We start from the raw sequence: 15,703 nt of genomic DNA, 5'->3' as shown, positions 1-15,703 counted from the left end.
AGTCAGATTTGTTCTCGGATATAATTGATCTCCTCAAATTAGCCACATCGGACAAGTCGGTTGCTGTGATTTCATTTTTAGGTCACGTATTGCTGTCGTTCAAACTTTATTTAATTTTTGGTTTGAACTTACTTAACATCTATGAAAACAATGTTTCTCAATTAAAATGACCTTTAATGAAAGGCTATTATCTTTCTTGCAGGCAATATCGCAAGAGGTCAAGATCCAAATCCCCCGAAGCTGATGACAGCTCCAAGAAGAAACGATCTCCAGAGAGATCAAAGGATAAGGACAAGGAGAGAGAAAGGAGGAGGTCACGTTCCAGGTCTAAGAGCAAAGACAGGTCACGGAGGTCACGCAGCAGAGAGAGAGATCGTAGGTCTCGCAGCAAAGAGAAGGAGCGTAGGTCACGAAGCAGAGAGAGGGAGCGTAGGTCACGCAGCAGAGAGCGGGAGCGTAGATCACGCAGCAGAGAGAGAGAACGTGATAGGTCCAGAAGGTCAAGATCCAGATCCAGAGAAAGAGACAGGAGAAGGTATGAATCCACCTGACATTTGCTCAGTACTGCGAAAAAGTACTCCTGGGGCCCGTTTCACAAAGCACTTGCATCTGTTGTAACTTTGCCATCATGGCAACTACATGTACCATGGTAACCTTGATTCTGATTGGCTGCTGAGCCTTGTTGCCATGGTAGTTGCCATTATGGCAAAGTTGCAAGTCATTTATGAAACGGGCCCCTGATCCTTTCTTTGTTGTTAGCCAGAAGACTTATGGTTATTGTTAGGATTAGGATTGGGTTGTTGGTATATGGATTAGGATTAGGGTTCGGGTTAGGATTTATAATTGGTCTGATGTTCCTATTTTATCAAAGGAGCAATTTGTTGACTAAGCAAAGTGTGATTCTCTGTGCAGACTAACTTCTTGGGATAAAGCAAAAGGGTTATCAATATCTTTGTCATACATTGAGAACACAAGAACAAGTTTTTTTTATTTTCGAAATCAAATATAAATTAGTTCAGGAGGTATTTATGATGTATGCAATTGGTCTGATGTTACTATTTAATCATCTGAGCAATTGTCAGCAGAGCAATAAATAGAATCATTGCTATCAAAAGTGATCCTCTTGGCAGAACTAGGTTGCATCTTTGGAAGAGAGAGAGCTACAATGTAGAGATATTGGGTTCTGTAATAGGCCTTTTTCATATTATATTGATGTAATATGAACAATTATTTCCATGATTTTTATTAATTGGTTAATGAATGGTTATTCCATGATACGTAGTGATGATTGCCCTTGTGAAATATCTGAATTTAATTTAAAACCTGACTTCAAACTTAACCATTATCTGATTCTCACATGATTTACCAGTAAGTCCCCTATTTTACCGTATCCTTCTTCCCGGGGCCGTTTCATAAAGCTGTTCGAAAGTTAAGAGCGACTTTAAGAACGACTGGTGATCCTTTCTTGGGGTAAATGATATACACAAAAACCTTCATTGGCGAGGGTTTTGCGCACAAGAAAGGATCACCAGTCGTTCTTAAAGTCGTTCTTAACTTACAAACACCTTTATGAAACACCCACCTGATATATATTTTAATGGAAATGCAATTCTACCCAAAACAGATTTCCCATCTGTTTGAAAATTTCTAGTTTTTGCTTTTTTTCTATTTCACTAATGTGGAAAATCATCATACAAAATTTTCTGTTGCTTTTACATACTGACTTCTTATATTTGTAATTCCAATAGCCTTTATATAGGGACCACTTAGTTCCAGTAGGCAGAGATTTAGTCTTTAAAGGGGAATGAAACCTTTGGAACAAGTAGGCTTGTGTCGAAACAGAGAATCAAAGAATAAGAACAAAGAAAAATCGGACAAATAATGAGAAAGTGATGAGCATTTGATTACCTTCTCTAATGCTATGGAGATCCTCCCATCGGCAATGTGACAAGAATGTGTGATGTCACATGTGAACAACTTTCCCTTCGTGGGACTATAAAATACCCTCAAAATGTCCCTTTTGCTTTTTCTTATGGTGATACAAACTCTTTATCCATGATGTATTCTTTAAAAATCTGTATTACATGCCCTCCTATAGAAAGAACACATGATCTACTGATAGATGTGATAAAAGAGGCAATTTAAGTGAAATACATACTTAAGTAATGGGGAGAGTTCTTCACAAATGACATCACACATCTTTGTCACATTGCCAATGTGAGGATCTCCATAGCATTAGTGATCGCAATATTCAAATGCTCATAACTTTCTCACTATTTGTCTGATTTTTTTCAAACTTTCATTGATTTGTTTCTATGATTTTTCTGTTTTCACACAAGCTATCTTGTTCCAAAGATTTCATTCTCCTTTTATCACATTTCAGAGATAGAAGAAGTCCCCCTCGAAGAGACAGGGATAGAGACAGAGATAGAGACCGCGATAGGGACCGAGACCGGAGATCCAGGCGCTCAAGGAGCAGGGACAGGACCAGGAGACGGAGGTCCAGGTCTCGCTCCAGGAGTCCCAAGCGAAGCAAGAGAAGTCGGAGCAGGGGTCGGAGGTCACTGTCTGCCGATCGAGCATCTAGGCGAGTTCCTGTCTTGCTTTCCTATCTTTTGAATAGTTTTGATTACATCATGAAATAGTAATACAGTTGTAGGCAAGAATTTCATCTGTTCTATATAATGTTAGTGCCAGGTCGTTTTTGCCCATCCAAGCTTTCTCTTTGTTTAAGGTCTGCAATGAATAATAATAATAGTGATAATAATGTGGACTTTTAGAGCATACACACTATCCAAAGGTTATCATGGTGCTAGATCAGCAACAGTATTCTTGTTCGTAGACGTGCTGAAAATATGATAAAATCTACATATTCAACTGGTATCCCATTATGACACTATGCAAACATTACAAATATTTGCTTGTAGGATATACAAGAGCTACAAGGGTTAGTTTTTAACATTCATTCAAGAAGTTTCTAAACTCTATCCATTTGTGTCTCAAAGAAAAAATTATATTCATGTTAATTTATGATAAAAGCTCTTTGTTCCCCCTTTTATTTTATGTATATTTATTATTTGATGTATATTTGTGATGGGAATGAAATAAGTTTCTTGAATCTGGAATCCTTTAGGTCTCGTTCGAGATCTCCAAACAAGGACAGCAAATCCAAAGGATCATCATCGTCCGGTGTGAAAACGGAAACAGCGGTCAAGGTTGAGGGGAAGGTAGAGACGGAGGTGAAGAAGGAAGCGGAAGTAAAGCAAGAGGTCAAGGTCAAGGAAGAGAAGAAGGATGAGAGTAAGGAGGTCAAGGAAGAGAAAGGATTGGTTTTGGTAAGAAATTGACCTGGGTTCTTCATGATTTCTCTCGAAGCTTTGTACAATTGATTTGTATACTTGATGGCATTTAATGATCAGTGTGATCACGTGTAAAAATAAGCCCTATAATCAAGCTCTTAAGCTTTTAGTTAAGTTACGGGGGCCCAGGTGATTATAAGGATGATGATGTATATGATGATGGTGATAAAGATGATGATGATGATGGTGATGATGATAAGGATGATGATAAGGATGATGATGTTTATGATGATGATGGTGATGATGATGATGATAAGGATGATGATGTTTATGATGATGATGATGATAAGGATGATGATGTTTATGATGATGAGGATGATGATGATGATAAGGATGATGATGATAAGGATAATGATGATGATGATGATGAGGATGATGATAAGGATGATGATGTTTATGATGATGAGGATGATGATAAGGATGATGATGATGATAATGATGATGATGATGCTGATAAGGATGATGATGATGATGATGATGATAAGGATGGTAGATAGATAGATAGGCAGACAGATAGATAGATGGTATTTATTGTGATAAAAATTAAATTAGCAGCCAAAGGCTTAATTACAAGAATTTGTACAGAGTAAAATTTCAGTAAACAAACAAGCTAAACAGTAAAAAAAACCACAACAACAAAGTATACCAGCGTATAATATTGGAAGGGGATACAAAAAGAAATGTATACAGAGGGAGATGTAATGTTTAAAGAAGGAATGGGGACAGGTTGGGAGTAGACTAAAGGTATATACCTTTAACATAAACATTTTAACATGAACATTTAACATAAATATATATTTAAAAAGTATTGAATGAATAACAATAGATTAAAGAGTGGATTGTATGAAATAATACTTGCTTTTTAAGAAAGGAAACAAACGAAAGCTTTTAATTAGGGTCAAATGATGATGATGATGATAACATCAATACAAATTGCAATAATAATAACATTGATGATAATTATGAGAAATGATGATGATGATGACTATGAAAATGATAACTTGGCGATGTGGTGTGCTCCTGTAATCCAAGCTACATAGGGAATTAAAAAAATTATTGCAGAGGTTTGAGCCCTGGTCACATCTTTCAGATAGTGATGTTAAAGGTCTGCCCCAAATGTACGTGTAATAATAATAATAATTATAATGATAATATAGATATATTTACCCAGGGAAGCCACTTCAGTTCTGAAAACTGTTCTCCCAGCGGGCCCTGCTATTATTACCCCGGCTTTAGCTGGGCTACCTAGGCACTCAAAGCATTCAAGGAATGCTAACCCCAACCTTATCTTATACGAAATAAAGTGTGGAGGAACTGTCGCCGGAGCGAGTGTTGTGTCACCCTGTAAATAATCATAATACGATGGATGCACATCTGAAAAAAATCAATACCAGATACACACACACATAAAAGGCATTGTACAAAATGATGATGATATTAAAGTCATTCCATGATTATCCTTGGTTTACTTTCCGCTCAAACGACAAACACAGGAGCAAAGACGACTGGAAGAGGAGATGCAAAAGAGAAGAGAGCGAATCGAGAGATGGAGAATGGAGAGGAAGAAGACGATGGAAGCCGCTGCAGGACCCTCCAAGACCGAAGGGGAGGAGGAGAAGGTCGACGCCCCTCCTCAGAAGCCAGGCAAGAAGTGGAGTCTGGAGGATGATGATGATGCTGATGACGAAGCAGAAGCAGAGGATGTGAGTTTGTAGGTCTATGTGATTGGAATTTTTTCTTCAATTCAATGAATTATATTTGACATAACACTGGGGTATTAGGTCAAGGAGAAAAATACGTTTTTCATACAAGTGTTTTGTTAAAAAAATAAAAAGGAGGGACATCATAATTTCTAGTTTTCTAGATGGCTTCCATTTGAGATTTTCATCCATCCAGTATATGTCTTTCCATCCACACCAAACCTAAAAATAACGGAGGGAACGTATCATATCACAATTTTTTTCTAGATGATGATATAGATAGACTCATGTTACACATTGCCATGATGTTCAGTGTATCTAGATTAAAAAAAAAAAGATATGCTGTATAACAATTCATAGTGCATTATACCATGTCTATTGTGCTAATTACTGAGAAATTTTATACATGCAAACACCTGGTTAGTCATTTCAATGGATTCTGATAAACTAAATTTTGATTGTTACCACAATGGAGGGGTGGGGGGGGGGGGGGTCTGAAAGCATTGAATCTGATCAAAAGTTATGCTTCACTGCCAACATACACAGTGGGTGATTTCAAGTTCAGTGTCGATCTTTTGGTGTCGGTGTTAGGTCAATTTTGACACAAGTATAACACCAAACATAAAATAGAGATGGTCCTGAAAAGCCACTCGCTAGTTGTTGAGATGTAAAAAGTGTGATCTGGATCAGTTTTACAAACTCAGAATAGGTTTTGGAGCTAGGGGAAGCAATTCAAATTCCAACACTGACACCAACGCTAACACCGGACTTGAAATCACTCATGGTGTCTCTCTGATGAGTATTCAATCTTGAGTCCCCGGAGTATGTTCTGAACAACACATTAATGCACCATATTTCACACGCAACCTAGAATTTGAAGGGAAATCCAGCCTTTGTCATAAAATGTTGTATTGGAATGAAGAAAAATAAATAAGACAGAATGGTGAAAGTTTGAAAGAAATGGAATAAACAATAAAAAATACGGCTGTTTTGAAATTGAGATCCCTAAGACTATGTAGATTTCAAATTGGCAACTGGTTAACTAAATTATGACAAGGGGCAAGGACAACAAATAGGCCATGTACTTGAATATAAGGGATTTGTGGTTTTCTCCTAAGTACCTATTCCCCTGGGGCTGTAATCTGAATATAACCCAGGTAGAATATTGTTTTATCTCCTCATGATTCAAAAGTAAAACTTTTGAATGAAATAACATTTTAGCCATTTATGTATTGTAGTACATCGAAGAGTAGTCCTTGCCTTACATCACTATGACATCACATATGCAGCCAATTTGAAGTCTCCTTGTATATAGTGAATACCAATATTTACAACTTTTAAAAATTCATAACGTTCATATTGTTTGTCCGATATTGGTGAATCTTTAACTTATCAACTTGTCTGATTTTTCTTTTTCCTCTAGAAACAAGTTTTTATTTGGATTGGATTCCCTTTAAAGTGTGATGTTTAGTCAGACTTAAATCTTTGTGAAAGACCCCCGTGGAGTTTGTCTTTGATTCTATAATGCACACTTCTATCCGTTATCTTCCAGGAATCCAAAGAAAGTAAGCCACCCCCTGGAAGTCTGGGTAAGGACGACGAGGAAAAGATGGACGTCGACAAGAAGGAGGATGAGAAGAAGACGGAGGAGGATGACGACGATGACATCGACCCTCTGGATGCGTTCATGATGGGTGTCCAAGCGGAGGTGAAGAAAATTAGCAGTAAGGACAAGAAGCCCCCTCCACCGGTTGAGAAGGCTGTTAAAGCAAACAATAATGGAAATGGTACAGGAGAGGTAAGATATAGTTCAGGGATCTTATTAAAGCTAAACTAATTAATGTTGGAGATGTCTTAAAATCTGAATTTACCACTCTTTACCAAGGTGTAAATGGTTTTTGACATGAAAACTTTGTGAGTAGTACAGCTTTGTAACTGGGGATGATATCAAAACACAATGACCAATTTTTCAATAGATGTGTACGCAATGTGCTCATGTAATATGAAATTATGAATGTACAATAGCATTCTTATTATCATTACCATCATTTCCACCAACACCACCACCACCATCATCATCATCGTCTTCATGATCATCATTATCATCATCCTCGTCATCATCATCATTATTGTCGTCATCATCATCATCTTCACCATCATCATCATTGTCTTCATCATCATCATCATCATCATCATCATCATCATCTTCACCATCATCATTATCATCATTGTCTTCATCATCATCTTCACCATCATCATCATCATCATCATCATCATCATCGTCTTCATCATCATCTTCATCATCATCATCATCAACATCATCATCATCTTCACCATCATCATTATCATCATTGTCTTCATCTTCATCATCATCATCATCATCATCATCTTCATCATCATCATCATCTTCACCATCATCATTGTCATCGTCTTCATCATCATCTTCATCATCAACATCATCATCATCAACATCATCTTCATCTTTATCATCATCATCATTAGTATTGCTATTACAATTAATCATTTCCCATTGAAATATTTATTTTCTTCTGAATTATGTTTCAGGCTCCTAAGTTCAGCATAGTGACAGGAGTAGTGAAGAAGAAGAGTGTTCCGGTCCCCACACCGGTCGTCACCACACCCAGGAGGAAAGGGGAACTCATGGAGAATGATCAAGATGCCATGGAGGTAGGGTATAAATCAACCTTTACTGACTTTTATTGACTTTTTGGTATCATTTCTTTGAATTATTCTAATCCTTACAAAAATGAGTCATTTGTCTATTGAATTTGCGAATAAGTTATGATACACAAATGATAATTTTGGGGTTTTTTTGTGTGGGACGTGCTGTTTAGTGCAGTTATTTATTTTTTCAGGTCTGCCATAAAGATGGCATGCAATCCACGCAAAAATATCTGAATGGGACTACACGTTAACCCACCGCCATGAATATTATATTAACAACTAATATCTTTTAAATCTCTTGATAGTATTCTGCAGAAGAAAAAGAGAATAGCCTCATGGACACCTTTACAGTCATTGGCCAGAAATAGAAAGTTTATTTTACCGATTTACAAGGGCACCTAATTAAAGTGGAATAATATTGACTATTGCCCTGTCACAGAAGAAGAAATTGACTCTCTAATGGAAAGAATACTTAATGAAAATGGAATATTATTGACTATTGCCCTGTCACAGAAGAAGAAATTGACTCTCTAATGGAAAGAATACTTAATGAAAGTGGAATATTATTGACTATTGCCCTTATATCCACTGGTAGTGGTAGTATTCTTCTGAGGAAGAAAAAGAGAGTACCCTAATTTAAACCATGGTAGCAATTGAGCATGGAAGAAAGAATTTTTACCGATCTATAGATTACTTCATAAAAGTCAAATAGTAATGACTATATGCCATTTTACTGAAGAAGAAGAAAGAGACTTTACTGATGTAAAGTGCTCTTAATGAAAGTGGAATATTATTTACTATTACCCTTTTATCTCCTGATAGTATTCCTCTGAGGAAGAAAAAGAGAGTAACCTGATGGACACCATGGCAGCCATCGAGCAGAAGAAGAAGAAAGAATTAGCCAAGGTAGATCATTCTAAGATTGAATATCAACCCTTCAGGAAGGATTTCTACATAGAGGTACCGGAGCTTGCCCGTCTTACCCCAGAAGGTGAGGTTGAAGGCTGGAAAACAAGGTTTTTCTTCGCTTATTATCTTGTCATCATTGTGATTTTATGTAAAACACACAACAAAAGGGCATTTCTTGACAAAAAAACGCCATTTGATCTTCAGTGTAAAAGCAGATCTAAAGAAAACAAAAGTTGTCCTATTAATAAAGGGCCTTTCAATAAATATCCTATGAAGTTTATTTCATGTATATTTATAGAATATTGTAAAAGGTCGAATGACCGTGTAGTATTTAAATCTGAGCATGTTGGAGCATTGTAAATAAATCATTTTGGTTTCTAGTTCCTGGGTAAATTTGTAATGCTCTCAAATGATTATGTCTTGAGCAGTTTTTAAAGTGAAGTTAGATTGTAAAAAACTTATGTCCGACTGAGACGTAAAAAAAGTTTTATAATTTCCTGGAACTCTCCTGAATTTGAATTTGCTCTCTTTGTATTTTTACAGAGGTTGACAAGAGACGTTCTGACCTGGAAGGTGTCAGGGTCCGTGGTAAAAATTGTCCTAAACCGGTAGACTCCTGGGTGCAGTGCGGCGTCTCCAAGAGAGTCCTCACAGTCCTCAAGAAGTAAGTACTCCCAAGGTTGTCACGTGGGAAGTGACTTTTTGAAAAATTATTTATCTACTGCTGCTTGACACCAAATAAGGAATACGTAAAAACTGAGGATTACAGTTATGAAAGATTTAATCAAACCTTTTCAATATTTCTTTTGGTTTCTTTGACAATAATTGTAAACGAAATATACATGATGTGGGTTATGGATAACAAAATATAACTTAACTTAAACGGTAATCGTTGATGTGAGCCCCCATCATCCTATCTGGTCTGACACGCCCCACTTGGCCCTGGTGGTCGGTCCAGTTCCTGGCCTCCGCAGGTTGCGATGTCTCTTCCACTCGGCCTCGGCCTCCGCAGACTGTGTTACCCCTCGATGAGTAGCCCCCAGATAAGAGAGATGTGGCTTCAACAAATTAGTGGACGAGATCGAGCCCCCAATGATGACATGATTTTTTGACCAGTCATGTCGGTGGAGAACCGGCGGCAGCTGGGGTCGTTATCTCGTCACCGACGTAGTCCCTCAGTTTTAACTTAAAACTGCCTACACGAACATCTGTAGTCTATTCTGGCTTAGGTGGTTCTCTCTGAATTACTCAAATTGACTTCCTAATATACCCTACCGTTACTAGGACTAACTGTAAAATTTCTATAAAGTAATTCAAAGAATTGCACTGACAGATGAGTGCATTAAGCAACATGTTCTATTAATAAAAGACTTCCTGTGTTATAAACTATAACCGAGACACATCAGTAATTAAATTTCTTTCCTGACACCAATGTTGTCCCTTAATTATAGACCCATTATTCTCAACTAGATGTGAATTTCCTTGTGAAAGGTGTGCGTTGGTAATATTCATGACTTTGTAACAGTATAATAGATTAGTTGTGAGTTTGTGTAGTTATTCCTTGTGACAATATTAATGATTTATGATATCAATCTAGGAACACCAAAAGTGTATACTAACTCCTAGATAACCGTGTATGATAATAATAATAGTAGCCTTGTAATATAGACCCATCTGTGCTGACAGCACAGAAATATTGTCAGCGAAACACAGCGCTAACAGTAAGCTCAGTCACATCTTTTGGATTGTGAAGTCAAAATATTTATTTCAATGTGTATTAAGTAATGCATTGTTGTAACATTAGGCATCACCGCTACATCACTGGTTGTAACAGGGCCTCCGTTAGTGCACTGTTAGCACTGATAATATTTCTTTGTGGTCAGTACAGAATGATAACACACCAATTCACTATTGAATACATTAACACTGCAATGATTATGTAACTTCGTAGTGAAATAGGTTCTGATCTTCTCTAAACATTTTAGTTTCTCAGTACAAATGTAATCATAGGAGTATTCATTGTCTGTTTTATCAATTATCTCTAGAGGTGCAGTAGAAGATGCTATAAATGCAGAGAACATGTGAGATCACACTAGTATGCAAATCCCTCACTTGAGTAAAAGGGTCTGAAGGGCAGCCTAAAATGACATGTGTGCTAAAGGTCCTCTCTTGCTTGAAGCAACGAGTTTTCTATGTGCTAGTCTTCTGTGAAGACCCATTTGTTTATCAAAGTTTTGATTAAGGTCTTTACTTGCAGACTAAGATCATACACCTTTTGCTCCCCTAAAAGGATTTTCACAAAGACATTCTTCTTTCCCCTCGGTAAACCAGGAATAACTATGAGAAGCCCACACCCATCCAGTGCCAAGCCATCCCGGCGATCATGTCGGGCCGCGACCTCATCGGTATCGCCAAGACCGGGAGCGGGAAGACGATGGCGTTTCTATTGCCTATGTTCAGACACATCATGGACCAAGACCCTCTTGAGGGTGACGATGGACCTGTCTGTGAGTTTTGGGTCCAGTAATACAAAGCGTAGCAATTGATTGTAGAATTGATTATTGCGATTGATTGCCATGACAACAATGTACATTTTATCGTGAAAATCAATCGTAAAGTCAGTCACTAAGGTGTGTGCTATGGGACCCCGAATATTGGTTAATTAATTCTGGCAATCTTCTCAGATGCAGAAATGCTTATCTTATTCTATAACTTGAGCCATCTAAGGTCAAATCTTTATTAGGAAAGCCAAAATAATCATTCACTTATGAGTTATGGTATGGCTAGAAATATAATTTCTACTTGAAATCTCATTATTGAACAATCATATTTTGTTTTATTTTGGGTGTCGGAGGATGCAAGTACAAAATTCAGAATCATGTGCCTGGATATTATGAAATTGGTGTGAAAAATTGTGCAAGATGTTAACCCGCCCCCACCACCACGAGCATCTTAAGAGAAAAATTTTTTGCGAGGTCATTTCTTTCTAAGAGATGAATAAAGCCATTATCATGACACCTGTGCCCTGTCTTATGAAGAGTTACGGTTGATCTGATCAACCAAAACTATGGAAAGCAAAATGCAATTTGAAAGATGAGGAAAATCTGAAAATTTGTTTAGAAATCAAATGGAGAGTTGTCCACAAAATCAGCCATTTTGGAGCACGTTTGCCAATTTGAGGATCCCCATAGAAAGTACAACAAGGGTTTTCAAGTTTCCATCATTTGCTTATTTCGTAACCGATTTTGATGAAATTTATTTTTAATTGTTCCTCTCATTTTACTCTTTCCAATAAGATTGCTTCTCTTCTTGGGTTTTGGTTTCCTTTATTAACTCATCATTGACAGTATACTTTGCAACAATATCAATAACAGTCAATAGTTAGCAAATCAGTTTCCATTAATCACATCATTTACTTTCGGTATTCATTACTGGAAAACCTCTCATGATAGATTTGCACACGTTTTTGCCAGGTTTGCTACGACCATGATAAAAAACAATCTTTAAACTAATCCTGTTATCCTGATTGAACATGTCTGAATGAATGAATCAATAGATAAATAAATGTTTAAACTTCTCTGGAGTTCTGTATTTTCAAGTATAAACTGGTGTATTCTTTAACTTGCATAGTTCAAGATAATGATATTTCGATTTTTCGATTTTATTTAGCACTGATAATGACTCCTACCAGAGAACTAGCCATGCAGATTTTCAAGGAGTGCAAGAAGTTCACCAAGTCCATGGGATTGAGGGCAGTATGTGTATATGGCGGTACAGGCATCAGTGAACAGGTACGAAGATATCACGATAACGTGCCATGTTTGCCCAATTGCTTTGTCAAGCCTGAATAGGGCAATGATTTTATAGTGGTGGTGATGATGGTGGTGGCAGCAAGGTTGGTGGCAGGTATGATGATCACTCTGGTGATGATGATGATGATTACTGTGATGATGATGTTGGTCATGGCGGGACGATGATGATAATGACAAGATGATGATGATTATGATGGTGGTGGTGATGATAACGATATTGATGATGATGAAGATGATGATATTGTGTTGATTATGATTATGTGGATGTGGATGATGATGATGCTGATGTTGGCTGTAAATAATGGTTATGATGTTGAAAATTTTGGTTTTGACAACGAAGGAGGTACTGATGACTAAGATGATGATGATGATCATTGTCATGAGGGTGATTATGATTTTAATGAATGACTTTGAAATGATGACAATTGGTGGCTTTTGAAGATGATTCATATGTTGATTATGAATGAAGATCATGTATTAATGTTGAACTATTCCTTTCACAGAGATGCCAACCAGTACGATTTTATCGTATTTAGTACGATAAAACAAGTAAAATACGACAGTACGATTTTGGCCATCAAAAATACGATTTCCCGACTTTCTGTCATTGTCCTGTTTTTGTCCCATATACGTGTGCTGTGTATGTATAAGCACAGTTTCAAATTGCCAAGTGCGTCTTTTTTTCAGTATCATAAAAAGTGAGCTACGTCCGTCTTTTTTTCCTGTAATACATGTACGCGCGTGCTTCCAGTAGCGGTAACAGTTTTTCCCTACTTCACCATGTGCAATTTCTAATGCACACATTTCCAGTCGGGATATCACAATTCTGTGATATAGTAATTTGAATTGCACAGGAGATACATCCCCGTTCACAGGGTTGCACTGGTCATGTTGAGTTTTCATGAAAATCTGATTTCCCACTGAAAAATATGATTTTTTAGGATATTCAGTCTGATTTTTTGTGTCAAGAGGTTGGCATCTCTGCTTTCAATGAATGCATCGAAAAACAGTGTTTCTATTTTCTTTCTCCCCTTCTCCTCTTGTGTCATCCCTTCCTCCCACTCTCTCCCTCCCTCCTCCTCTTCTAGATTGCCGAGCTAAAGCGTGGAGCGGAGATCATCGTCTGCACTCCAGGGAGAATGATAGACATGCTTGGTGCTAATAATGGTAGGTTGGCAGATTGGTATCACATCTCTCTATGATGAAATAGATTTTTAATTTATAACCTTCCATTAAGTGTGGTAACTTTTGGTATTGGTAGCATTCTATGAAATACATTTTGAAAAGATAGTATTCATTTGCTTCTTTACAGTCAATAATTCATTCCTTTATATCCTTTTGGAAGATAAAAGCATCCAACCGAGTTCATCTTTGTATAAATAACAGTGATATAAGGTATATAGAATAGAAGTTAGATTCACATGTAACATATTAAGGGTCTTATGATTATTTTACCTACCTTGCCATAGGCTCGAGTCAAGATGATAGCCAAATCAAGGATATACATGTATGTAATACATATGTATGCTTGTTTAAAGAAAATGAGCTGTAAATTTTTCTATAATCTTAACTAAGATGGCTATCATTGCAAGCATCTCTTCTTCTGCTACGACAGCATGAAGAAGAAGAATGAAACTCATAAAATTGTGATTGGTAGAATGGCTAAAAAAGTGAAATGATGTGTGCTGGAGAATAGTGTATAGCTTTGATAACACAATTTTATGGATATTGGCATCCTTTTCATATCTTATTCATTGCCTTAAAATGTGGAATATGACTCGGGTAAATTGTCATCCTACTAATGAAATATTGTTTTCATTTCAGCGCTGGTGTAAAAAGAGTGATACAGTCATCATGGGAACCTTTCCATCTTAAAAAATAAAATAAAAAAATAGTTGATCTTTTCACTATTATGGTTTACTAGCCATAGGAATTTGGAAATGACAGGTTATTTGGGATTTAGTCAGATGCAATTTTATCTATATTTCAGGGCTTAGAATTAGTCTAGGGATAAACATTACAAACAACACAATTCAGAAAGAATTAAACTGGCTTTAAATGAAAATAGATTAACTATTATATTTAATTAAACCAGAAACTAATTGGTTGTAGCATATTTAGGCAATGTTAAACATTTCTTGTTTTCATTCAATGATTTTTGAAAACATGCTTTACAAATCAACACAAAGTGTCACAAGCAAGCTATTTTATTTCCACTTTTGTTAAACTACATGTTTTGTAAATCTTTAATATAGTATAATCATATTTTGATGATGGGTTGAAGAAAATGAAAATGTTATTATGACCTCTGGGTTGAGACATTTAGATTGTCCATTTTAAGGTGTATTTTTAGTAAAACATTTAGAGTTGGTAATCTTAGCTCTAACTAAGTTCTTATTGTCCACACATGCGAGGAGTAATGTTTCTCTTGCGTTTCCCTCCTGAAATCTAGATGATGGCGATGACATCGATGATGCAGCCGCTTATAAAGGTCAAAGGTTAAGTGCCCAAGGGCACTTACCTGCAGAGGAATAGATCGTCGTCGGAGCTCTTTGGTCATGTGACCTAAAGGCCGGAGCACTTATAATTATGATAATTTGTGAAGTACGATGATTAAGAATGACTAGGTTGAATTCGAATACTTTTCCTTTGCTTATTTTTACATATATTCACATGGAACAACTTTTTGTGATATTTATGCATTAAAGCATGCCATTGAAAAAAAATAGACTGCTTTCTGAATAAATACCACGGTAATAGAGTGAGTTAGACTGTTAGATGAATAAGATGTTTAATACTCGTTTGAAAGATTATTTACATAATATGACAAAAGTTCTGCTATTTTTTTAGGGGGGGGGGAGAAGGGGTCAGCCCACACCTTGCATGTTGCAAGATTTGATACTGATGATGTATATTTTTTCATTGCATACATTTCAATTATTACTTGAGGAAGTAGAATATTATTATGATTTTTAATCTTTTTGTATTGCCTTTTATTTCTATCTTTGACATCTGTAAATATTTGCAGGTCGCGTCACAAATCTTCGTCGGTGTACCTACCTTGTCTTGGATGAAGCTGATAGAATGTTTGACATGGGATTTGAACCACAGGTATAGAATAACCACTACATCATTTTGATCATATAGGTGTTAGATGTAGTTGCATAATAATATGATGATAATAATATTAATAGTAATATTGATAATGATGATGATGATGATGATAATAATACTAATA

The 15,703-nt window shown here is 36.6% G+C and overlaps 1 protein-coding gene across 1 annotated transcript in view; it reads left to right on the top strand.

Moving 5' to 3' along the window:
- LOC121431613 (probable ATP-dependent RNA helicase DDX46) overlaps positions 1 to 15,703 on the top strand; it is a 30,276-nt gene that overhangs the window by 922 nt on the left and 13,651 nt on the right. Inside the window, exons 2-13 of the mRNA XM_041629181.1 lie at positions 203 to 535; positions 2,384 to 2,587; positions 3,134 to 3,335; positions 4,853 to 5,062; positions 6,612 to 6,857; positions 7,625 to 7,747; positions 8,567 to 8,735; positions 9,197 to 9,317; positions 10,985 to 11,160; positions 12,323 to 12,444; positions 13,554 to 13,632; positions 15,494 to 15,576. Of these exons, the coding sequence (XP_041485115.1) occupies positions 203 to 535; positions 2,384 to 2,587; positions 3,134 to 3,335; positions 4,853 to 5,062; positions 6,612 to 6,857; positions 7,625 to 7,747; positions 8,567 to 8,735; positions 9,197 to 9,317; positions 10,985 to 11,160; positions 12,323 to 12,444; positions 13,554 to 13,632; positions 15,494 to 15,576 (2,068 nt within the window). The remainder of the gene's footprint in view (positions 1 to 202; positions 536 to 2,383; positions 2,588 to 3,133; positions 3,336 to 4,852; positions 5,063 to 6,611; positions 6,858 to 7,624; positions 7,748 to 8,566; positions 8,736 to 9,196; positions 9,318 to 10,984; positions 11,161 to 12,322; positions 12,445 to 13,553; positions 13,633 to 15,493; positions 15,577 to 15,703) is intronic.

This window comes from Lytechinus variegatus, chromosome 18 (assembly GCF_018143015.1).
Source record: "Lytechinus variegatus isolate NC3 chromosome 18, Lvar_3.0, whole genome shotgun sequence".
In the NCBI taxonomy this organism is placed as follows: Eukaryota; Metazoa; Echinodermata; class Echinoidea; order Temnopleuroida; family Toxopneustidae; genus Lytechinus; species Lytechinus variegatus.
The sequence above is the reverse complement of the archived record's forward strand: the minus strand, read 5'-3'. Positions and strand labels throughout refer to the sequence as shown.